This window comes from Gymnogyps californianus, chromosome 19 (assembly GCF_018139145.2).
Source record: "Gymnogyps californianus isolate 813 chromosome 19, ASM1813914v2, whole genome shotgun sequence".
In the NCBI taxonomy this organism is placed as follows: domain Eukaryota; kingdom Metazoa; phylum Chordata; class Aves; order Accipitriformes; family Cathartidae; genus Gymnogyps; species Gymnogyps californianus.
In genome coordinates this window covers 8,072,982-8,096,322 of record NC_059489.1, presented here as the reverse complement: position 1 = coordinate 8,096,322, position 23,341 = coordinate 8,072,982, and the positions used below count along the sequence as shown (strand labels likewise).

At 57.5% G+C, this 23,341-nt stretch overlaps 2 protein-coding genes across 2 annotated transcripts in view; one reads left to right on the top strand and one right to left on the bottom strand.

Moving 5' to 3' along the window:
* Nucleotides 1–5,457: 5,457 nt before the first annotated feature.
* On the top strand, nucleotides 5,458–10,653 carry GALK1 (galactokinase 1). Its single transcript, XM_050908463.1, is given in 9 exon segments — nucleotides 5,458–5,557; nucleotides 5,560–5,624; nucleotides 6,451–6,640; nucleotides 6,978–7,097; nucleotides 7,622–7,757; nucleotides 8,166–8,347; nucleotides 8,584–8,734; nucleotides 9,183–9,345; nucleotides 10,459–10,653. Coding segments are annotated over 9 exon segments (1,179 nt in total). The 3' UTR covers nucleotides 10,531–10,653.
* Nucleotides 10,654–12,344: 1,691 nt separating this feature from the next.
* ITGB4 (integrin subunit beta 4) overlaps nucleotides 12,345–23,341 on the bottom strand; it is a 28,873-nt gene continuing 17,876 nt past the window's right edge. Inside the window, 13 exon segments of the mRNA XM_050908239.1 lie at nucleotides 12,345–13,217; nucleotides 13,830–13,946; nucleotides 14,384–14,548; nucleotides 15,003–15,158; nucleotides 15,427–15,615; nucleotides 16,300–16,488; nucleotides 18,044–18,226; nucleotides 19,144–19,344; nucleotides 20,370–20,501; nucleotides 20,705–20,887; nucleotides 21,433–21,570; nucleotides 21,771–21,951; nucleotides 22,321–22,481. Of these exon segments, the coding sequence (XP_050764196.1) occupies nucleotides 13,075–13,217; nucleotides 13,830–13,946; nucleotides 14,384–14,548; nucleotides 15,003–15,158; nucleotides 15,427–15,615; nucleotides 16,300–16,488; nucleotides 18,044–18,226; nucleotides 19,144–19,344; nucleotides 20,370–20,501; nucleotides 20,705–20,887; nucleotides 21,433–21,570; nucleotides 21,771–21,951; nucleotides 22,321–22,481 (2,138 nt within the window). The 3' untranslated portion in view covers nucleotides 12,345–13,074.

The window sequence follows — 23,341 nt, the reverse complement described above, 5'->3', positions numbered from 1 at the left end:
TCCTATCCTGGCTGCAGAGATGTGTCTAACCAGAGGGGGGGGAAAAAAAAACCAACCCACAGGGGTGGGGGGTGTCAAATAGCCAGGCCGAGTGAACCTGGAGCCGGCAGGAAAAAAAAATATTCCTGGGCAGAGACCATATTTCCCTGCAGTTTTCTCACCAAGCCCTTCCCAGGATGCCCTCAGCCCCGTCGCTCACCCGCGCTGCCGAGCGCCTCTCCAGCACGGCGGGGATGGCCCAGTCCAGCACCTCTTTGCCACCGTACTGAAATGGAGTGGGAAGGAGGGAATAACCCACAGGCACGTGAAAAGAAACCCAGAGAGACAATTTACCCCAGGCATGTCTCTGCCCCATCGCCTCACCTTCCCAACACTGGTCCGGCCAAGGTACTGCAGGTTGTAGAGCAGCCTGGGGAGAAAAGGGCTCGGGGGCATCAGAGCAAGGACCCCACGCATCCTCCTCCTGCTCTTTGCAGGGGAAGATGCTCACAGCCCCCCACTCCCCCCGGGCCATGGGGGCAGCTTTAGCCCCACAGCCCTGAGCAGACACCAGGGACAGCGTGGGTACAGGACTGCCCCAATGCCAGGACCCCCAGCCCAGCCCGGGGGCTCCCCGTGGCACCAGACCTACCTGCCCCCCTGCAGCCTCCGTGGCTCCCCCTCACCCCTGCGCCGGGGGCCGTGCTGGAGCTGGAAGCGGGGCTCCTTCTCCTTCAGGACCTTCAGGTAGGGCAGCAGGGGCTCGTAGACCCCCCCGTCGTGCCACCGCCACCGCAGCAGGCGGAAGCTGAGCGGTTGTCCCTTCAGCTTCTGCAGCACGGCCCCGGCCTGGAGGGAGGGGGGGGGAAGCAGAGGGGAGGATGGGGGGCAGAAGAGGGGGAGATGGGGGGGGGACACGCCAGCCCTCCCTGCCCACCCACCTGCCCGCTGTAGGCGTTTCTCAGTGAGCAGCCATTGATCTCGTCGAGGATGTCGCCGGCCAGCACCACCTCGTCCACCTCTGCCTGGCTCTCGGGGAGCACCTCGGTGACAAAGACTCGGCCGTCCACGTACCTGGGGGTGCGGCCGAGCCCCAGCTCAGCCCCAGGGACCCAGCCCAGCTCCCCCAGCTCTTTCGTACCATCAGCGATGTTTCACCAATACACGGAGGCAGGGAAAAGCCACCCCACGGACAGCAGATACCAGCGAGGCTGAGCCAACGGAGAGAAAAGTGCCCGAGACAGCCCCAGTGCTCTCAACGGGGTATTTATCTCCCCTTTTTGGGGGGGTTTGAGTGCCGTGGTGTCCAGATCCCACTGGAGAGCGGAGAATCAAGGGCTCCTACCTGAGCACCATCCCCAGCACGCGGCACGGGACCGTCTCATAAGTGATGCACACCTGGAAGAGAGTGGCCGGTGACAGTGGCCCTGGCAATGGCCACAGGACGCCCAAGGAGCGTGACCAGGATGAGGGGGAGGATGGGCACCCCTTGCCCTGGATCATTTCTGGCACTGATGCCAGACCAGCGCTTTGGGAGCCCAGGAAGAGGCTGGTCCCCAGTGCCCCAGGCTGAGCTGGGACCCCCAGTGGCTGCTTGTCCCTGTCTTCTCCTGGGATTCGGCTGTGCCCAGACCCGGGAGGGACAAACCTGCTAGATGGATGGGATGGCAAAGCAGCAGGTGAACCCTGAACTCAGCAATGAGCCCTCCTTCCTCACCCCACGCATCCCCATGCAGCCAGGGGAGCACTGCCGCCTCTCCCCAAAGCCGCTGCCATTTCCAGCAGCACTTACTGTCACGTCGCCTTAGCCAGGGACCCGAAATGTGGCCAGTTCGGCCAGGAGCCCTCGCTGTTAGAAACACCCAAAAGCCAGCAGGATCTCAGCCTCTGCAGCAGTGCCGGAGCTTGGCGCATGCCATAACCAGCCCCAAAGCCGCCTTGAGCTTTTTTGGGGGATTCTTTTGGGTTAAAAAGGCAGTGGAGGGATGCTCTTCATTTTTAAAAGACATCAAGGCACCCCCGCTGTTCTCAATAAATGCACCAATATTTCACTGAGCAAAATGAAGAGCGAAACCAACTGACGCATAATCTGTGTCAGCCCAGGGAAATGGGGATTTTTTGGCAAGAAATCAGGGAAGGGAGCATGGGAAAACTTCATTTATGTCAGCCATTTAGGCCTGGGTACTACTCTTGCTTGGTTTTACTCCCAGGAATGCTGGGATCTGCTCCTGGTGACAGCGCAGGCACCCGGCAGGATCCGACCTCGGTGGCAGGGGCAGCTCGGCTCATGCTGGTGAACCTGAGCCAATTCACGCCCAGCTGCGGCCGGGCGGAGAGTTGCGTGGCAATCCCTCCCCACCAAATCATTCCTTATCTTCCTCATTTGACTTTTCAGCGAGGGCCAGGCGGCAGAAGGATGGCTCCGGGGAGGGACGAGCTCTTACCGGCAGCAGCCAGCTTTCGTCCAAGAAGCTGCAATTCTGCAAACAAAGGAGCTTCAGCGCCATCAGTCCCGGCGAGGAAGGGGCCGGGGCCCCGCGCCGGCAGCCATGTGCCGGCCACCACCCCACCGATTCGTCACTGTACCTGCAGGTCCAGGGAGAAATCCATCTCTGTCACCACCAGCAGCAGTGAGAGGAAAGGCTCTGCAGAGGGATGGGGATGGAGAGGCAGCGTCACCGCTGGGTTCCCAGCAGCCACAGCCTTGCAGGGACATGGCAGAGGTCCGAATAAAGCCATTTTTGGTGTAACTAATGAGCCCTGGGGAGCGAGGCCCTGAGAGCATCCCAGCACCGTGGCACCCAGGCTGCTGCTGGAGGCTCATCCTGGGCTCCCGCTGCTGGCACGGGGAGAGAAGTGCTGCAGCTCGACGCCTGATTTCCCCAAATTCAGACCAAGGCTCGCAGCAAACACTGCTGACGAGCAACTTTCTCTCCATTTCTCCCCCTAAACGCAAAGCAAAGCTGCCCAGGCTCTTCTGCACGAGCCTTGCAATTACACTGATGGAGAGCTGCAATCTGCTCATGCACCAGCAGCGCGGGTGATTTATAAGCCATCTAGGTACAGGTTTAACACGGGGTTATTTATCATAATCAAAAGATTAAAGGCTTTCACCCTGGCCTGGCCTCCCCAAGGAGCACGGCTGCGGATGGAGTGGTGCAGCCTGTCAAGGCACCGCAGCCATTTACCGCACCGAACCCCCCGTGTGACCCCTCGCGCAGGACCACAGCCTGGGCCCACCCACCAAGGACACCCCTCGAAGCAGGACTGCTGGGCCTGCTTGAACCAGCATCCTTGGTACAAAGAAATAACATGGAAGACAATTCAGAAGCAATATTCCTATCCCATGACACTAAAACCAACCTTAGATGGATTCAAACCATGTTTAACTATTTACACCTCTTTTTCCATCACTGCAGCAGCATATTCAGGTTTCACTGCTAAGTTTGGCTTAGAAAAATCACAGTGGACTATTTTCCTCCCCCCCTCGCAGCAGCGCGGTGCTGTAACGCCTGCGACAGCCGCCCCGGGGCAGGTTACATCCCGCCTCGCAGGAGCCACCGTCTTACCCAGGAGGTCTTCATTACCGAGGATGGAGCTCATCGGATCATAAAACTGAAACACAGAGAAATGCCACCATTACGCCGCCGTTTCGCCGCCCATCGCCCGTGGGTAGCGGCTCCCCCGCCGTGTGCCGCACCTCCAGGAGCCGGGGGGTCCGTGCCAGCTGCCGCACGGCTGCCGCCAGCACCTTCCCCTGCAGAGCCAAGCGCAGAAAGTGCCGCCCGCGGCCCTGTGCCGTCTGCACCTTCTCACAGCCGCCCGCTTTCTGGATGCTGATGGAGAGAGGGCTCGGCCTGTTTGGGGAGAGGGGAAGCAGCTCGGGCCTGAAACTTTGGCAGCACGTGGGAGCATCCTCCCGGCACTCGGGGTCTTTGGGATGAGCACATCGCGACGGATGCCGCCACGGCTCTGATTTTCATTCCCAGCCCGGCTCAGGGCCGCTCACCTGCCGTCGGTCTCTGTGGGAAGCTGCTCCAGCCAGTGCCAGTAATCCCGTCTCCTGAAGCCCCAGGCTGGCTCTGTGGGAGAAAGGGAGCGCGAGGCCCCTCGCCGCGGGCACTGGGACGCTGCCACCCCCCACCCGGGCACGAAGGGCCACTCACGTCGGAGCCCCTTGCGCAGGATGCTCTCCAGCAGCTCACAGAGGGAGGCGAGGTGCGGTGAGGTGTCCGTGCAGGGCCCCCCGCCCTCCCGCAGCCGTAGCACCCCACCTGCGGTGAGGGGAGCATCAGCACCCATGGGTGCCCCAGCCAGCTGGGGGGGGGGGGATGATGACACCCATGGGAACAGCTCTGTGCACAGCCCCAGGGTGGGTCGCTGGTGCTGCAGGAGGTGCCCGACACCCCGGCGGGATGCGACCCACCCCGGCTGCCCGCAGCCGCACCGGGCAGAAACTCAGGTAAACTCCCTCAAAGCCAAGGCCAAGGTGCGGCAGCGCGGGTGCAAACACCCGGTCAGGCGGCGGGGCTGGCCCCGGCCCGGGGAGCCCCCGCCCGGCCCCGCCGTCGGTCCAGCCAAACCGGTGCAGCGAGGGGCCGGGCCCCCGGGCGAGGGCTGCCGGAGGAAGCCGGTACCGGCCCCGGGGGGGGGGGCACGCTCACCTTTAAGGGCGCTCAGCAGCGGCTCCTTCCCGGCCATGGGCTCCTCCTCCCCCCCCCCGCCCCGGGCCGGGGGGTCCCGCGGCGGCGGCTGCGGCCGGGCGGGAACCGGGAACCGGGATCCGGGAGCGGGCCCCGCCCCGGGAGCGGAGCGGAGCAGCCCGGCCCCGCGGGGGGGGTGAAACCTCCCGGCTCACACCCACCCGCCTCTGCCGCTGCGTGCGGCATCGCACGACTGACATCGCTATACGGGCACACACACACACACATATGTATATCTCTCCACATACATATACACTTACAGCACATCGGCATATATATACATCTACGTATATACCTGTACATGTATCAAAAGCACAGACATAACACAGACATTGACACATATATCTGTACATATATATAAAATACATACATTGGCATAAAACGCATATGTAACAGAGACACCGGTATATATATGTACGTATGTATCTGTACTTATATTAGGACAACGCAGGCATTGGGATATGGATATAGATATACGTATTAAAAAGTCCCAGGTACTGGCACCGCCATAGGTACACACGGGGGGGGTGTATAGGTGTGACTCTCGCCCTGCCTATAGGGATGCACACACACGAACAGCCTTGCCGAGGCCGCAGCCAGGGGCGCGCACGGCCCGTGGGAAGGGGCTGCGTGGACCGGGAAGGGCCCCCCCACCCCCAGCTCCGCCGGGGCCCCTCAGCGCCGCGAGTTCGAGCCCGGCCGCCGGCGGAGCGGGGCGGTGCGGGACCGGGGGCGGTGCGGGACCGGGGGCGGTGCGGGGCGGAGCGGAGCGGCCATGGCGGAGGCGGCGGCGGAGCCCGGGTTGGCCCCGCTGCTGGCGGCCGCCCGCCGGGCTCACGGAGCGGCTTTCGGGGGGGCGGCGGTGCTGGCGGCGTGGGCCCCGGCCGGGTCAACCTCATCGGCGAGCACACCGACTACAACGGCGGCTTCGTGCTGCCCATGGTAAGGGCCGTGCTCCGCCGCCCCGGCCCCGTGATCCGTTCGGTGTCACCCTTCCGGGTCCTCCCTGCAGCCTCCGGAGGTCCCCGGCCGCCGTCTCCCCCCGCCAGCCCTAGCATGTCCCCCCGAGATCCCCCGCCCAGGACCCTGCGGGATCCCCCCCCCCCGCGCCCGGGACCGCCGGAGCTCGGAGCAGGACCCGGAGCATCGGGGGCAGCACCCCGCAGCCCAGCTCCTAACTCACTGCAGGGGGGATGTGATTCCCCCTCCTCGACCGCCTCTTCAAGGGGCTGAAGCCTCTTCTCTGCAACCCCATCAGACAATTTTCCGTTCCTGGAGCGCGATGTTTTGGTGGCAGAGATGGTTCGAAGCCACTGGGGCTTCCTGCCCTCCTTCGGCTCGGCGGGGAAGCCCCCACTCAGCCCTAAATCAAACCTACAGCTAATTATTTTGAGGCTGAGGAGCCTGGGAGCAGGTCAGCTGAATTCCCCTGCAGGCAAGAAAACTTCCCAAAGCCTCTCACGTCCTTGTCGTGGGTTTCCACTCCCCTGGAGCCCAGCAGCCAATACCCTGGCGCTGAGCTGGGGTGGTCGGTCACAACTTTTCAGAGCTAAGACTGACCCTGTGTGCCATTAAATAGCCAGAAAGTTTAATGCTGTGATGAGCCGGAGCATGTGGTGGGGGCTGGCGGCTCCGCACGGACAGAGTTAAGGGTAATGTGTTGGGTGCTGCCAGCTGTGGGTTGAAGCAGCCACAGCTGTCCCCCGCCACCAGTGGGGATGCTCCGAGGGATGCCGCAGGGTCTGAGCCCACCTTCCCCCCCACCCAGGCTCTGCAGCTGGGGACGGTGCTGGTGGGATCCCCCACGCAGGATGGGACCATCTCCATCCTCACCACCTCAGCGGAAGCGGACGAGCCCCACAGGGTGCAGTTCCCGGCTCCCCGCCAAGGCAGCCCCCTGAGCCCAGGGCAGCCTCGCTGGGCCAACTACGTCAAGGGCGTCATCCAGCACTACCGGGGTAAGGCCCAGGCTGCTGGGCAGGTTAGAGCCCCCCTCGCACGGGGCTGGTGCTCGGCGCCCGGCTTTTGGCGTGCTCCAGGGGCTCTTCCAGTGCTGGTGCAATCCTGCAGCTACTGCCAGGACCAGGCTGCAGCAGAGACGCTTTCAGCTCCAAAGATCCCTGTGGTTGGGGGGGGGGGGATGCCCGGGTCACGCTCTGCCGTGGGTCACCCTGTGTTTTAAAAAGGGATATCGGACAGGGGCTCCTCTTGGTCAGTTCCCCATGAGCTGTGGGGCAGGGCAGCCCCCAGCCCTGCAGGGGCTCCTGGCCCCTCTCCTCCCATCTCTTCCCACAGGTGGTCCTGTGCCGGGCTTCAGCGCCGTGATAGCCAGTGACATCCCCCTGGGCGGGGGCCTCTCCAGCTCGGCCGCTCTGGAGGTGGCTACCTACACCTTCCTCCAGCAGCTCTGCCCTGGTAAGGCAGCAGCTGGTCCTGGCCCCCAGTGCCTCTGTTCCTGGGTGGGAGCTGGGATGAGGGGGGTGCCCTTAGCAAGATCCCACAGCCCTCGGGGTAACGCCACTGTGGGGTGGGTCACAACCCCCTGCCGCAGCCGGAGCTGGCACCACTGTGGCTGCGGGGCTCCTCCGGCTCACCCAGCCTGACCTGCCCATGCCTCTAAAGCCCATGAAGCATTCCTGGGGCTGGCTGGGACCATGAGAGGATGTTCCCTTGGGAGCATCTTCTCTTCACCCTCATGTCCCCAAAAATGGAGAGATCTGAGACACCACTGTCAAATTATCACATCCAGCTGGATCTGGGGACCCAGGCTGGCACAGATGCCGTGCACCGGTGCAGGAGCAAGCACCTGCAGCTGATGCTTTAGCAAAGCCCCATTCCATGGGAAAGCAACCCTTTACCTTCGTGTTTGCTCCCCCTGCTCCAGGGCAAGGGGCGAAGGTCCCAGAGCTGCTAACCTGCGTCTCTCTGCTCTGGCACAGATGACGGTGATTTGGTAGCCAAGGCGCTGGTGTGCCAGAAAGCGGAGCACACGTTTGCTGGCATGCCCTGCGGGATCATGGACCAGTTTATATCCGTGATGGGCAAGGAAGGCCACGCGCTGCTCATTGACTGCAGGTCAGGGCCGAGCACCGAGCTCACTGCGCCATGCCCACCTCCTTGGGCAAGTGGGGATGAGCTGGTCCTGTGGCCATGGAATAAATGCAGGAGTGCAGGGAGGGGTTAACCCCTGAACCCAGCCCAAAATCTCATTGCAGAGCTGGGGCTCCCTGCGTTTTAATTCCTGTGTCTGATTCCTGCATCTTTTCTGCTGCTTGCCTGGGCTGTCTTTCCTGCAAAGTCATTAGGGTCTATTATGGGACTAATAATTGGGAGGGAGTGAAATGCTCGAGCGAAATCCTAAACCACTTGGACTTTGCCTCTGCAGAGGCAGGAGCTGCCTGCCACGTGGCCTCACCTGGATGGCCGAGGGCTGGAGCGGGCAGGGGGGACGGGCACACGGCCCACGCTGAGCTCTCGCTGCAGGTCCCTGGAGACCGTCCTCGTCCCGCTGACCGATGCCAGCTTGGCCATCCTTATCACCAACTCCAACGTGCGGCACACGCTGACGGGCAGCGAGTATCCCACGCGCCGGCGGCAGTGCGAGGAGGCGGCGGCGGCGCTCGGCAAGGCCAGCCTGCGAGATGCCACCATGGCCGAGCTGGAAGGTGGGGACAAGTCCCCCCCTCGGCTCTGGCTGCTCCTTGGGGCAGCAGGAACTCGGTGCCCCATGGCACGGGGGCAGCACCTGGGACAGGTGGGTGGGTGCACACACCGGGATGGGACCGTACCGCAAGTAGAGAAGCTCTGGCACAGGATGGTTGCAGGATGCGGCCATGCTCACCCCCAGCAGCATCCCGCAGACCTGAGTGGCTTTGCTGCAGGGGCATGCATGTCTCCACAGCGGCCAGGAGCCGGCTGGGCGAGGAGGTGTACCGGCGGGCCAGGCACGTCATTGGCGAGATAGCACGGACGGCCCAGGCAGCGCAAGCGCTGCAGGACAGGGACTACAGGATGTTCGGGAGGCTGATGGTGGAGAGTCACAACTCCCTCAGGTGAGGATGTACCAACCCTGGGGCAGGGCAGGCTGTGTTGGGGGCACCGGCATTGAGTCCTCGTGGGGTTCCCTTGCCTGTGGGTGCAGCACTGGAGGCAGCCAGAACTGTGTCCTGCCCGGCGCCTCTCACAGCTCGGCCTGCCGGGGAGTTTTAAGAAAAGCCCCACAGGCTTCTGCGCCGGGGGGTGCTAGGACGAGGCAGCCGGTCACGTACATTACAGATGCGTGCCGCTTACAGCAGTGCCCAGCGGGTCCCCGATGCTCGCAGCCTTGCTCACGTATACATGCACTTATAGGCAGAGAGCTGGACCGGGATCTGCGGCATCCTGCATTGCTGCAGTTTGCTACGGCAATGGATGCACCAAGGCACATGTTTCAGCTGTTTGTGGTGCAGGCGCTATGGCCGGGGTGCAGGACAGGGCTGACCACGGGTCTCCTCTCTCCAGGGACGACTACGAAGTGAGCTGTCTGGAGCTGGACGAGCTGGTAGCAGCAGCCCTGGAGGTTGATGGGGTTTACGGCAGCAGGATGACCGGGGGAGGCTTTGGAGGCTGCACAGTGACGCTGCTGGAGGCTGGGGCTGCAGAGAGAGCCCAGCACCACATCCAGGTATGCGGCAGAAAAGTGCCAGGAGATTGACTTAAAGAGCCCAAGGAAACACTCAGGGGCATGGCCCGGGGACGCCGTTGAAGCTGGGCTCCTGAGGCACTTGGGGTTGGTGTAGCCCATCCAGTGCCGTGCGGGGGGAGCCCCAAGTCTGTTGATGCTACTAAGCCCTTGCAGGCAGTTCAGCACCGTGCTGGTCGCAGAGCACTGCCCAAGGACCTTACTGCATTGAGAAAGTGAGCGAAAAGGTGCCGGGTGAGCTTTGGGAAGGCTAAATCTAGGGAAAAGTAATCCAAGCTGAGCTTAGGCAATGCTGAGCCTAATGCTGGCAGTTACAGCCCGGGATAGATCTCAGTATCATCATCAATGTTCTCTAAATCAGCAGCTCAGCGTGCACTGGTAACTGAAAACGCCAGCAAAATGGAGGTGTCAGGAAACAGGGGCTGTGAATGAGGCAGAGCCTCATTTTGCTGCTATATGATATCATGGAGCGCCCTGTAAATGGCGGGGGGAGGGAATAAAGAAGGGGCAGAGGAAGGTGTCTGAAAAGAGGAGACACCAAAAGGGCTGCGCCTCTGCCATCTGATGAGAAGCTGGGAGAGTGGGAACGTGACCAGGAGCTACAAAACAGCAAAAAGGGTAGATAGGGTGGGTGTGGAACTGACCCTCAAACCCTCCAAAATAAGAACCAGCGACCACTGGATGAGTTAGGAGAAAAACAGCCAAGGAAGCACTGCGCAGAGCTGGCAGCGAGTTTTCTGCTGTCGCCAGAGGCCGTGGGGGTTGGCAGCATCAGCAAGGGTCAAAAAGGGGTTGGAAAAAATCATGAACAGTCCATAAGGGGCTGCTGAAGGGTCAGCTTGAGGATGTGTTGATAGCCTCCCTGCCCTGTGCTGTGGATGGACCAAAAAAACCCAGGGAGGGGGCAGGACAGCGTGCTGTCCCCAAAAAGCATCTCACATGGCCGCTGTTGGAGTGGTGGCTGGGCCAGACGCACGGCTGGGCTGACCGGCCGGGCCTTTCTCCCCCTGGCTCTGCCATTCCCCAGCCCAGCCTCTTGCTGCCGTGTGGTATGGCCCCGGAGCACCAGCACTTACTGCTCCTCTTGTCTCCTAGGAGAAATACAGCGGCACAGCCACCTTCTACCTCACCAAACCCTCCGGAGGGGCAAAGGTGCTGCCCCTGTAGAGGAGCAACCACCTCGCCTGGGCTGGGATCGCCTCCCTCTGAGAGGGAGCTGCTTTCCTCGCTTCGCAAGGGAATCAATTTGTCTGTCTGCATCATTTGCCTAATAAATGCAAAACATTTGCACGGTCATTCTCCGCCCGCCTGAGCCGAGCTCTGATGCCGAAGTCACTGGGGACCTCTCCTCAGAGGAGACTGGTTTAACTCCAGTTCGCACTGGTGTTAACGAGTCATTACCAGGGCCACGGGGTCCAGTAGTGCCTCTGGAGCTGCAGTCACAGGAGGGGATGGCACAGTGGAGGAGCAGCAGGCACTGATGCTTGGCAGAAGCCCCTGCTTGGGTATCTGCTACTGCAGATGGAGGGTATTAGGGGGGATGATTTTTTTTTTTTAATTATTATTCTTTATTTAAAGAAAAGGGAAGAGGCAGACTGTAGAGAAAACATTTATTGAGTGCAACAGGAAGCCATCTGATCAAAGACCCGCTGTCAGAGCAGGCTGCTGGATCCACCTTGGAAAGGCTGAAACACCACCAGCCCTAACGACCAGATGAAAATGAAAAAGTGACGCTGTTCTAGTGCGAGGCATGGGTTAGGTGCGCAGCCGCCTTGCGCATGGGGATGGCGTGACACCCTGGAGAGCCGCAGCTGACGGGCTGTGATCTTCTCTTGGATAACAGGATAGTCTTTGGTTAAAATGCTTGGAAGTGGGGCTCCCGTTTTAGGCAGTTTTCAGTGTTTCACCCTGGACCACCAAGCACAGGGAAAGGGTCACAGAGTCCTTGTGCAGGAGGAGACACGTCAGCTGGAGAGGAAACCCCAACCACAAAGGTGAGATGGGAACTGGGAGGCAGGCAGGCTAATGCCACTGGTATTTGCTCAGGAAAAATAAGTGCTTCTTGAAGGCACAGTAAAACCACAGGGTTGATGAAGTATCTCTTGACCCAAGTTCAAAACTGACCTAGCTCCAAGCTGCAGTCCTGGAGACTCCTGTGGACTTGCCCACTTGCATCTTTGGCTCAAACAGGTACAACCCCTCCCACTCAAATGAACAGCCCAGAGAGGAAAGGGAGCTCAGTGGTGTCAGTGCTGGAAAGTCTTCTTCTGAGTCCCCCCCCCCCCCAAAAAAAAAAAAAAAAAAAAAAAAAAAGGCCAAGGTCCAGCATCAGATCCCATCAGGCAGGCAATGCTGCCAGGGAGACCAGGCAGCTGGTGTTTTGGTTGGAAGCTCTAATCCAGAACGGTGGCAGCTGCTGCTTCAGGCAGGATCCTTGCTTTCGGCAGGTTCCTCGCCTGCTCCCGTGCAGCTGAAGCATGCCGGAGAAACGTGCTCTTCAGCAGGACACAGAGCCCAATTTTTCTCATTGGCAGAGGGCAGCGAGATGCCAGGCATTGTGCCCAGAGCCAGGAAACAAGGCCCAGCAAGGTCTCAGCTCAGCCCTGCACCCAGCACCACGTGGGGACAGCTAAAGCCGAGGGCTGAAGGAGGCTCAGAGACATGCGCAGGATGAGGACAGAGCCTGCTGTTCCCAGGCTTGCTCTTCCCTTGCGTTTACTGAGGGATCACAGGTCCCTTTATGGATGTTGCTGTTGGGCAAAAGGGCTTTTAAAAGAAGACACTCAACATCATCTGCCCCAAAATCTCACGCTCTCCACAGCAGCCACGTAAGAAATCCCAGGCACTGTTCCCATCTCCAGGCACCACTGCCTGGGCCACAGTCCCAGTGTAGCCTCCACATTCAGCATAGATCTCATCCACCTCCATTTTTTTTACAAAATAATAAAATACATTTATATATATTTATATATATACTACGAAAACTGTACAATATTGTATGCAAAAAAAAAAGCATCAGAGGCCATCATGAGTAACACTATACAAATGAAAGGCTATACTTTGCTATTGTGGTACCAAATGTTAGCAGCGAAGGACAGACACAAATAGGTGCAGTAAGAAAGCATAGGTTACCCCAAACCCCTACCTTGCAGCTCTCATGTAAAAAAACCAAACAGAACAAAATAACTATCTTCAGTGGACAGGCAAGTTGCTGGAGAGCCTGGAGCAAAGATGGAAATGGTGACCCTCTGTAAATCAGGATGTTGCCAGCTGGGATCCTCTCAAAACTGAGGACCTGAGAATAAATCATGCTGTTCCATTTATCTGGGGAGGCTGGAGCCATGGAGACACCTGAAGTTCGGCAGGTGTATTTGGATGGATGGGCATTGAAGAATGGTATTGGAGTGAGCGGTGATTGTTCATGGAAGACATCCCTGTTGGGTCTGCAGAACTGAGTCTCTGCAGAGCAGGACAGGGTGAACAAGCCCTGAAGGATGAGCACACACACCTGATGACCCAACCGTGCCAGAGCTTTGAGTGCGCTGGGCTCCAAAGGAGAGGTCCAGAGCTTGAAGTGCCATGGAGGGTCTCTGCCCACAGGAGGAGCTGCCCAGGCACCGCAGCAGAGTCTGGATGAAGCACCCTTGGATCGTTCCACAAAGTCCTGCCATCTGAACACAAATGTCCTGCTGGCGGGCAGCCTGCCCTGGCTCAGGCCTCATAGAACTGCCTCTCCATCTGTTTGGTGAGGGTCCCACTGGACATCACGGTCCGGCTCACAAACTCTTTGGTGACCTGTTTGGTGAGGGTGCTGCTGGCGCTCTCCACTCGCTGGGTCGTCATGAGCATGCCGTCTGCAACAAGAAGCTCAGTGGTAAGGACACCGCGCTAAGTACAGGGTCACAGGGAATAAGATCTGTTCTACCTGATGATTCCTGGCAGAAGTTTCTCCTTAAATACCACTTTCACTGATGGAAAACCTCTCCAGATCAAGTGATTCAGTACTTTGCTATGTCAGTCAATAAGATGGATCTCCTAACAGCTCCCAAACTCTCCATGTTGCAGCGTGAGCCCATGAGTCCATGAACTCAAGTGGGACAACATGGGACAACTACACTGATGTATTAAAGATGGTCATCACACTTCTCTTTTTTCCTGCTCTGAATTGATCTAACCTTGCAGGAAGAGCTATGATTTGGTCCCTAGTGATAGTCCTGGGGGACTTTGAAAACTCAGCGTTTCCTCTGTGACTGGGCAGCACATGGGGAAACGACAGCGACTGCAACTACCCCTGGGGCAGAGCAGGGACACGGTGTAGGAAAGGGTCTGGTCCTCTTCATCAGTCCCGCCTGATGGACCCTCCCTCCCTGCCTTTGACACTTGAGATAAAAGCACCCTCAGACCTTTGGACAAGCAGAGTTATCCTTTGCTTTCTGAGGGTTTCAAAGCAGACAGCGAGCCCCTACCTGTGAAGTGGGGATCCAGAGAGGAATGGCTGATGCTGGTTTTGGTGGTGTATTCGGTGGGGAAGTTGTACACTTCTTCTCTCATGTACTGCTGTCCTCCAAACTGGGAGAAAGTGCCTGGGGAGAAGGAAAAGGGATGAGTCAGCCAGGAAACGACAAGGAGCTTCCAACCCCTCAACCCTGCACAGTGAGCAGCAACAGTCAGCTCAAGGGATTTATCTTGCTGACATCAGAGCCCGGTTTAGGAGGAACTGGGAGGACTGGGAAGCTCTTACACCTGTGCAGTGTAAGAAGCTGCCTCCAGGTATGTGTACAACCAGGCATAAGACAGAAGTTTCATAATAATTAAATACTGGCAGGTTCTCACGTTCCTCCCTCATTCAGTGCATCAGGATTGGGACAGTGCTCACAAGGCACAGCATTGTCTTCATGGAAGACATGTCTTTCATGGAGAATGGAGTCACCACCAGAGCTGGAAAGGGACTCCAGGAGTTGTGTTCCCTGCTCTGAGAGGTTTCTTATCTTCGCACCTCCACAAAGACATGGTACTGTACCTCCATCCTGAGATTCAATGGTGATGATGCCTTCTCTCTCTGGCCCAAAGCCTTGGGTCGTCTTGGCTTGCACTTTGAACTTGTATGGGACATTCTCACTCAGGTGGGGCACAGTCAGGGTAGTTTCCGGATTGTCTCCTTCGACATAGATATTCCTGGGCTCCCCTAATCCACACAGACATACCAGCGGTGAAGACAGACAGGAGTGACGGTCCCTCCAAACACACTCCCCTCAACTCTGGCTGCTGTCTTAGCTTTCCCTAAGCTTTATGGCACCCACAGACGGTATGATGGCACCCAGTTCTACTCAGCGTTAAGACAACCCTATTTTAGTACAGCGGTGATCCTCAAAAAACCTCCACTGGGTTTGGGCTGTAATAAGCTACAGGTCCTTCCTCTTCCCACCACATTTGTTACACCAGACCGTGCAATGACACAAAGCATCAGGGTCCAGCAGCTCCCAGGCCTGGAATCCGCCTCATGTCCCCACTTTGTCTGCACCGATGTAAGCAGGCAACTTTGTTGCTGGTCCCAGCAAAAATGCAGCAAGTTGCTGCCTTTGCTGGAGGTATCTTGTGCTCTACACAGCAAACTGGGCTTCCACAGCCTGATACTGTACCTCCTCCATGCAGCATCTCACAGGTGACCATGTAGCCCAAGATGGAGCCATTGGGCTTGCGGGGTCTCTCCCAGCTGAGCTGGAGGGAGTCAGGGCTGAGGGCAGTGAAAACCAGCGGTCCGGGAGCACTGGGTGTGCTCAGCGTGAAGGGTGAACCTGCAGGGGCATGAGTGAGAGGTCAGTATCGCAGATGGTGGCGAGGAGGAGCCTGGGAGGGATCTGCACACAGCATTTATGGAACGAGCTGGAAGGTCTCAGCTATCTAGACAGCTAGTGGAAGGTGAGTGCATGGGGAAGAAGGTCCTATTTCTAAATGAAAGGAAGGAAAGGAGAGCTCAGGATGTGGTAAGGGGAGAGAAAACAGCAAGTCCAGCACTGCAGACAGCAGCAGAGCCACCCTCCTCCTGTCCCCCATCCACCTCACCTGGTACAGGGCTGAGCGGGCTCTGCGGGTCCACCTGGGACTCTATGGTGATGACTCCTTCCCTCTCGGGGCCCCAGCCTTCCTCACTCTGCGCCTTCACCTTGAAGATGTAGGAGTGGTTGGGCAGCAGGTCCTCTACCACCACCGAGTTCTGGCTGGGGTTGGGGATGGTGAGTCGGTGCACCTCTCCTGGGATGCACAGGGAAGGGGGACGTCAACACCATGTTGTAGGAACAAAGGCAGAGCCATGGCTTTCGCCTGAACTCTATCTCGAATGAACTGCCTGGAAAAGTCATCCGGGGCTCCTCCCCGGCCACCTCCATCACATCTTGCCAACAACAACTGGTAGTGCAGGACAAGATGTTGTTCCAAAAAAGGCTTGGGACAAACAACAGCTTCTTAAAAACTCAAGGATTTTCAGCCAGAGAATTACATTTTCACTAACACTGCGCCAAGTTACATGTAAAAATAAGAGATTTTCATTCCAATCCTTCCTCCAAGTCCAATGTGATGAAAAAACCTTCAGCTAAGATGTTGGGGCTGGTGGAGAATGAGTCCAAGGTTTTTTGGAGGAGGGGTGACTCCACAAGCAACCCCAGGAATTGTCCCCCCAAGCAGAAATGGGGAATGAGAGCTGTGGGGTAGCTAAGACATTTCCTCAAGGCTACACAAAAAGCAGAGTTGGGACCGGTCCCTGAAACCTAGAACGGTTGAGGTAGGAAGGGAGCTCTGGAGGTCATCTGGTCCAACCCCCCCTGCTCAAGCATGGTCACCCAGAGCCAGTTGCCCAGGAGAAGACCCAGACCAGACTCTCCACCACCAGAAACTCCTACCACCAACTGCCTGGTGGGCACCGGCCGCCTGTTCACTGACCTCCATTGAGGAGCTGGTACTGCACACTGTAGCCCTGCACCTCCTTCTCGCAGTGCGGCTCCTGCCAGCTCACCTTCAGGGACGTGGGTCCCAGGGCAGAGAACACCAGGCGCGTGGGGGTGTCGGGGATGCCCAGCGGCAGCCTGGAGTCTGAGGCAAAAAAGGAACATCAGGGTGGAGATTTGGGGGCTGGGGGCTAAGAGGGCTGGGGGAGAGGAGGGAGTGGCACGCGCAAGCGTGGGATGGTCCCGATGGTCCAGGGAGAACGTGGCGAGATGTCATCTCTGCAAGCTGGCCCGTCACGAGGGGGGACTGGCTGGCTCTGCACACCTACAGTGACACCTCATGGCTTTGGGGTGCCAACCTTGGGTGGGACAAGTCAAAGTAAGCTTCATGCCCCTGTGGTAGAGAGGCCAGAGCAGGGGCCCAGATGCTGTGTGTGGCCCTCCTCGCTCACTCCGAAGCACCCTGCTCAGTCTGCCAGAAGCTTCATGGACATCTTCAGATGTAGCTCAGTTCAGGCTGGCCCTAGTCTATAACTAAAGCAGCCCAACACCTCCAGGGACTGTTCAAGGGCACAGGGGCAGCTGGGACCAGGACTTGTTGCTCTTGCTCCCCCTCAGCTCAGCCCACTGGGACACAAGGCTCATGGTGAGCACAGCAGCCTCCCAGGTGACACTCAGGGACTGAAGCCCCTCATTGACATGGGCTTTGGCCAAGGAGCTTGCAGAGGGATATCTCGTATGGAGAACACGTTCTCCCCAAGAGTCCTCCAGAGGCCTGTGGGGTAAGACTGAGAACAACAAGCTTGTTAGGAATGAAGAGGACGGGGACAATAAGCTGATCAGCTCGTTAGATCATGAGTGGTGGTGAGTGTTAATCAGCCCAGGTGGGTTGAAACACAGCTGAAGTCACCTGCAAATGGAAAGGTGGTGTGATGGAGGCACAGGCCAGGTCAGGAGGAAGATCAGTGCGGCACACAGCAAGCCATGGAGAGAGGGTTTGGGGCAAGCAGTGGATGGCAACAGCTCATGGACGGCCGGTGGCTTGGCTGTTATGGGATGCGTGGCTGGGAGGAGACGCTGGACAAAGCTGTACCTATGTACTTGCAAATCCCCGCGGACCCATCAGTCATGATTATAGAGTCCCGAAAGCCAGTGCTGGGGTAGTAACCCTTCACCTTTGCCCTGCTCCTGAAACCCACATCCCGGGGCCGTGGGATTGTCCTCCCAGCATCTTCATGGATGGGAGGGAGGAGTCTCCCTGGGTAATCTACAGAAGCGGTGCAAGAGAAAGAGAGAAAAACACCATTGGAGACTTCAGAGCGGGTTCAGCCCAGGTGCTGGCTCCTGCAGAGATGACTTTTTAAGGCTCAGATTTGAAGAGCCTTTTAACAACCTTCTGTCAGCGCCAGCTGATGTACACGCGTAGAGTTGAAAGGCAACCATGCTGCTAGATAGAGTAAGAAGAGGAGACACGTGCACTTCCCGGTGTGAGGATAAGGATATAGTTCCCTTACCCGAGCACTCTGCTTGTGAGGGATGGGAACCCTTTCCAAAGTGGTCTGGGAGCAGGGTGGCCTTAGCAAAGCACCTATGTGTTGGTGGTGAGGACATGACCTTCCAGATCTCTGGTTCATAGGCCCCCTTAGCTGTGAACACAGTCCTCACCCCAACAGGATTTGCAGGGCATGGGTCCAAAGACAGTCATGGGGGTGGAAGGGAAGGACAGGTCCCATTACCACAGTACTCACCGTGCCCCATCAGCATCGTGGAGTAGTCTCTTGTCAGTGAGGAGCTCCCCATCACCCTGTGCTCCTGCTGCATGTGTGAGCTCAGCTGGTGGTAGCTGGTGTTCACTGTCCTGGTCAGTGTGCCACTGCCACTGCCGGGGAAGGAGAAGTCCACCCGGCCGTTCAGCAAGTGCTCTGTGAAAGAGGGCACACCATGAGGAACGTGGCTGTGGACAGGGCTGCTGCTCCAGTTTCCATGGGGAGAAAGCAGGAGGCATCATGGTGCACCCTGTCTTGGCTGCATCCTGGCTTCAGGCACTCTGGAAGGTTGTTCTGGAGCACTACATCTAGAACAAGCCACAACCACCCAACACGATGATGCAGAAACAAACAGGTAAACGGAGACTTTGCCCTACACCCAGCACCAGAGACACCCATGGTGCCCAAGGTAACTCCAGACCTCGGCCTCGCTGGGGCACTGCCTTGTGGTTCTCGCCATGTTCTCTCACATCTCTCCTTAGACGCAAGCACAGGTTTATAATTTCAGATTAAAAAAAGAAGGTGGAAGAAGGAAAACAGCCCTTTATGGAGGCGGTTTCTCCAAATCTCACTCTGGATCCCATCTCAGCTGGATCTGAAAAGCAAACTCTGCTCCGTTGTTCTGGTCCTTGACAAACCCCCATCCCTTCCCAGCAGGCCAGGAGAGATCAGCTACCCATGAGAGAGTGATTTCTGTTTAACAGTCCAGCAGATCTGCCCCAGAAGCTTAGGGCACTCAATTAAGGTGAGGAGCTGCCCTTGGAGGTGGCACTTAGCAGGTATCATCTGAGTTTGCTCCTGCCTCGAAGGTCCAGCCTTTGGTAGAAGCAACTTGCTAGCAGGCTCCCAAGTCCATGCCGAGATGGGGGTTACCTTGACACTCTTGTGAGCAGACACAGCAGGACAAGGCTTGGAAGCAGACTACAGCACGTGAACAGTGCATCACGCCAACACAAGGATGGGCACACAAGGGGAGGAAGGAGACCGTACTGGGGCAGACTCCAGCTGCCGGCCCCTCGGCCCAGAGCAGGACGAGACAGGACACTCAGTGCCGTAACGAAGCCGTCCTTCACCTGCTTGGGGCCGGGGTGTCCCGCTCCTCCTCAGGCTGCCAGTAGCCACGTCGCTGTCCTCCTCGTGGAGGAGACCCTCGGTGTCTGAGGAGAAGCGGCTGCTGTCAGAGAGGCGGGGAATGGTTTCAGGTGGGAGCCTCCAGGTGATGCGGCGAAGATCCAAGTCTTCTCCCAGCAGCTGCACATATTTCCACCTGGAGCCTTTTGGGACAACGCAAGCACTGGTGTTGGCATGATCTGCAGGGGACAGAGCGGGCTACCCACCACCTTCGTGCTGCTTGCTGGGGAGGGGAAGGGGCAGGCGCCAGTGGGAACGACACCCGTTTACAGCCCGTCTCGCCAAGTGTTGGCTGATGAGTTCAGGCGGTGCAACCGTCTTGTGACTGGCAGATGGAGGATGGTGGGAACGTGACATGCATGGGGTTCCTCAACCCCAGGGCTGTTTTCCAGCCCTGTGTCCATCACGACAAAAGGCGAGAGTCAAAGTCCCACTACACGCCTGTCCCTGTCATGAAGTCTGCGACAATTGTCCTCTGCTCAGGAGAGGTTTCCTCACTCCTTGATGGGCGCTTGGGATGGTCGGACTCTTGGTGTTCCCATTACCTTGCTCTCTGAAAGGACCAGGGACTCATTCCTGGATCCAAGGCCTTGGAGAACCCCCCAGGGAAGACCCTCCAGATCCTACTAACAAGCCTCATCATTTCATTTATGGCCCATCTTCCCCTCGTTGTCCCAGTACAAGACAAGGGAGCCAGCCTCATTCAGAGAGTGAAGTGATGGAAGAAGAGGCACCAGTGCCTTCCCAGCACTTGGTGAGTTCCCTCCTGTTGGCTTGGCCAAGACTCTGAGCATCCAAGGGACTCAGAGGTCTGTGCCTTGCCAGTGCTTGTTTGCTGACAGTAACTCTCGTGGTCCAGCCAAATGGCAACAGGAAGGGACGATGAGCAGGGAGGGCCATGAAAAGCTCCTCTCCCACCCCACGCTGAGATTTCTCTTTGCCTCATGGCTAAGACAAGGAGGCACTGGTCTTATTTACACTGTGACTAGTCAAGTGTTCCCACGGATGCAGCTACTGTGCTTTGGAAAGGCTGTATCTCCACCATCTCCGTGACTTGGATCTCCCCATCTCCATGAGGAGGAAAGGAGCAGTGAAGCTCATTGCTGAAAGCTGTTGTTAAGGAAAATGAATGTTAAAAATGACCTTTGCAAAACTCGGAGCAACATACCTGAATCATCAGAGACACTGGGATGCTTGCTGCCAGCTGGAGAGCGAAGCACATCTGCGCTGTACATCAGGTAGCTGTCGTAGTCCTCACCTCCCTCTGCATCAATGATGGGGACGTCAGGGATGATGGGGACTGGAGGAGAGGTAGAAAGTGCCATTAGACAAGCAGCTCAAAACGCATGGGCCTCCCACACTCAGGCTGGCCTTCAGCATTCACCAGGGTGGCTGGTGCAGCAGAGGGAACAGCATATGGAGAAGCAGCTGGGGTGATGGGGAGCACTCCTCAGGACTGCTCCTGCTCCCCCTGCTCCCCATCCAGGCAGGGCAGTAACTCACTGGACATCGGGCGCTTGGGCTGCGTAGCAAGGTTGATGGTGGCTTCTCTCTCAGGTCCCCAACCAGCACCATTTCTGGCCTTCACCATGTAGCGGTAGGGCTGGGACTCCCGCAGGTTTTCTATCAGCACCATGCGCTTCTTTGGGTCTTCAACCAGCACCTTCTTCATTGGGCCAATGGGTACTGCAAATACGGGTACGCATATCACCCATGGGATCACGAGACATAGAGGACCCCACAGCACCCCACCCTTGGCCAACAGGCCTGCTGAGGCTTGGTGTCAGGACACAGCCTGGCTCTGTGACAAGGTGCAGCAGCTATTTGGGCTGCTCACAACAGGCATGACATCATCTCAGGGAAATTCCCAAACTGAATGCTGAAGCCAACCTACAGCAGAGGTCTCCTGTTGCTGGCGCGTCACCAAATCTTCCTGGCACCCTAGCCCTAGGTCTAGACCTATGAACTAAATTTTTAAGATGAAAAACACCACAAAACACTATGGAAGTGAATGGGAACTGAGAGCGCTCCGGGCTTTGAAGGATTAAATCCTGAGTGGTGATTTTTCTGTACTCCTTCCACCAAGAAGTGACCCCTCCATATCTCAGTTTTCACAAGAAACATGCTTGGAGCCATTCTGGTTCTGCTGCTTGGGACCGGCCCCACTGTGGAAAGTGTACTCCAGCCCCTCAGCCTGGCTGGACTGCCCCAGTCAGAAAATGAGCTCTTACCGTTGTCCTCGTTGACGAGTCCATAACTGACTTCATAAGCTGTGATCTCCCCATTGGTTTCTGCAGGCTCAGCCCAGCTCAGCTGCGTCACGGTGGAAGACACAACATTGAAAGCCAAGCGGCCGGGCTCGCTGGGGACTGGAAAGGCAAGAGCAAAGGGTCCAGGTTACCGCAAGTCAGGAGCCAGCACACGCAGATGCCCAGAGCTCCCCAGATCACAGCTGGGTTGCACTGGGAGCCGCTCAGTTCTTGTCCCCAAGACCATCAGAAGCTCATGCTGGGTGCACAGGCACCAACTTGCTCCCACATGGTGGGAAGCAAAGTGCAGAGTTGCTCACCATCCTCAAGCGTGCGGCAGTGGATGATGTCGGAGTAAGCCCCTTCACCCATGGCATTGTAGGCGCAGACTTGCATCTCGTAGTCGCAGAAGGGGTAGAGGTTACTCAGCTCTGCTGATGGTGTTTTGACATCAATGAGGTGGGCTTCTGACTCGGGGTCCCCTTGGATCCAGTATTTCACCTGGCAAAGCAAGAGGAAGCCATGATTCCTTCAGATCTGCACCATAATGGGTGAGAAATTCCCCATCTCTCATTAGATCTGCTGTGGGAAAGCCAGGGTGTTGTGCCATTCCTCTGAAATGGGAGGCCAGAGCAGTCTGGGCATTTCATGGTAAGTGATGGAAAGGGAGATGAACCCACCAGGAATCTTTCCTGCAAATCCCACATCCACCCAAGCAATGGTCCCTCAAGGATGGAGGGGGCCAGAAGGGGTGATCTTGCTCCCTCCTTTGGGTGTCTTCTCCCCATCCCTTCGGCACAAATGACTGTGTGTGTGAAACACCTGCAGGACGGGACCCACACCCTCCCCTGGGATCCACTCACCCCTTACCTTGTACCCCAGAGGTTTTCCTGGTGGAGGAAACCAGCTGAAGCGGATTTCCCTGGAGCTGAGAGCGTGGGCATTGGGATTAAGCGGTGCACTCAGACGGCCTTTGGGGGACTGGGAGACCTGGCTCAGGCCAGTCATCGAGGGGACACCATCCACCACCTCTGCAGACACGAGGAAAAAAGGTCACATCAGTGCTAGTCCCCCGCATAGAAGGAAAAGAAGGAAGCGTGCCCCTCTCCAGCACTGCCCTGCCATCCTGAGTGAGCCTCTCAAAGCATTTCTGAGGGGTAAAGCCACACAGCAATCTGGCGTGACAGTTGGGCTCAGACCCCCAAGTCCTGCACCTCCTGCTGCTTCTCACAGGCTGCCCAGGTATAAAGAAATTAAGAGACCACCTTCTTGCCTCCAAAAATCTTTCACTTTATCTGAATGTATTTAATAATGCTTCAACATCTTGATCAGATGCCCTGTGCAGCCATGAGACAAGATGGAGATGGGCAGAGCCTTCTCGAGTCGCCCAGTTGCTTCTCCTGGAAACCCACTAAGTCCAGCTGAGAGCTCTCTGGAGCCCCTCCAGCCCCACTGCCTGCCCCTGAAGTGGTTCTGGTTGGTCCAGTGACAAGGAACTTTCTTGTACTCCCAGTATTCATGACCAGTAGCGTGATAAATACCTTTACGTTATCGACCCACTTGATGACAACCCTTACAGTTTTGCTTGTCCAGCCACAGGAACCACCAAGCACAGCTCATGGCAAGTCCCGCCTCTCCCCTATTTTTATAGCTTTTTATTCAAATCCCCAAGGAAAAGGAATGAAGAATCCAGTCTGTTTCCCTTTGCTAGGTGGATTATCCGTCTTCTTCCCACCCACTGTCTATACCCACTAACGCCTCTAGAGGGAGGCCCAAATCTACCAGTCAGAGCTGGAGGAACCTATTCTTTGCGGCTTTTTAGGTGAGGAGCAGGGCTGGGGCTCTGTACACCACCTCGGGGTGGGCTATTCCGCTGTGGGGGTCCCGCACC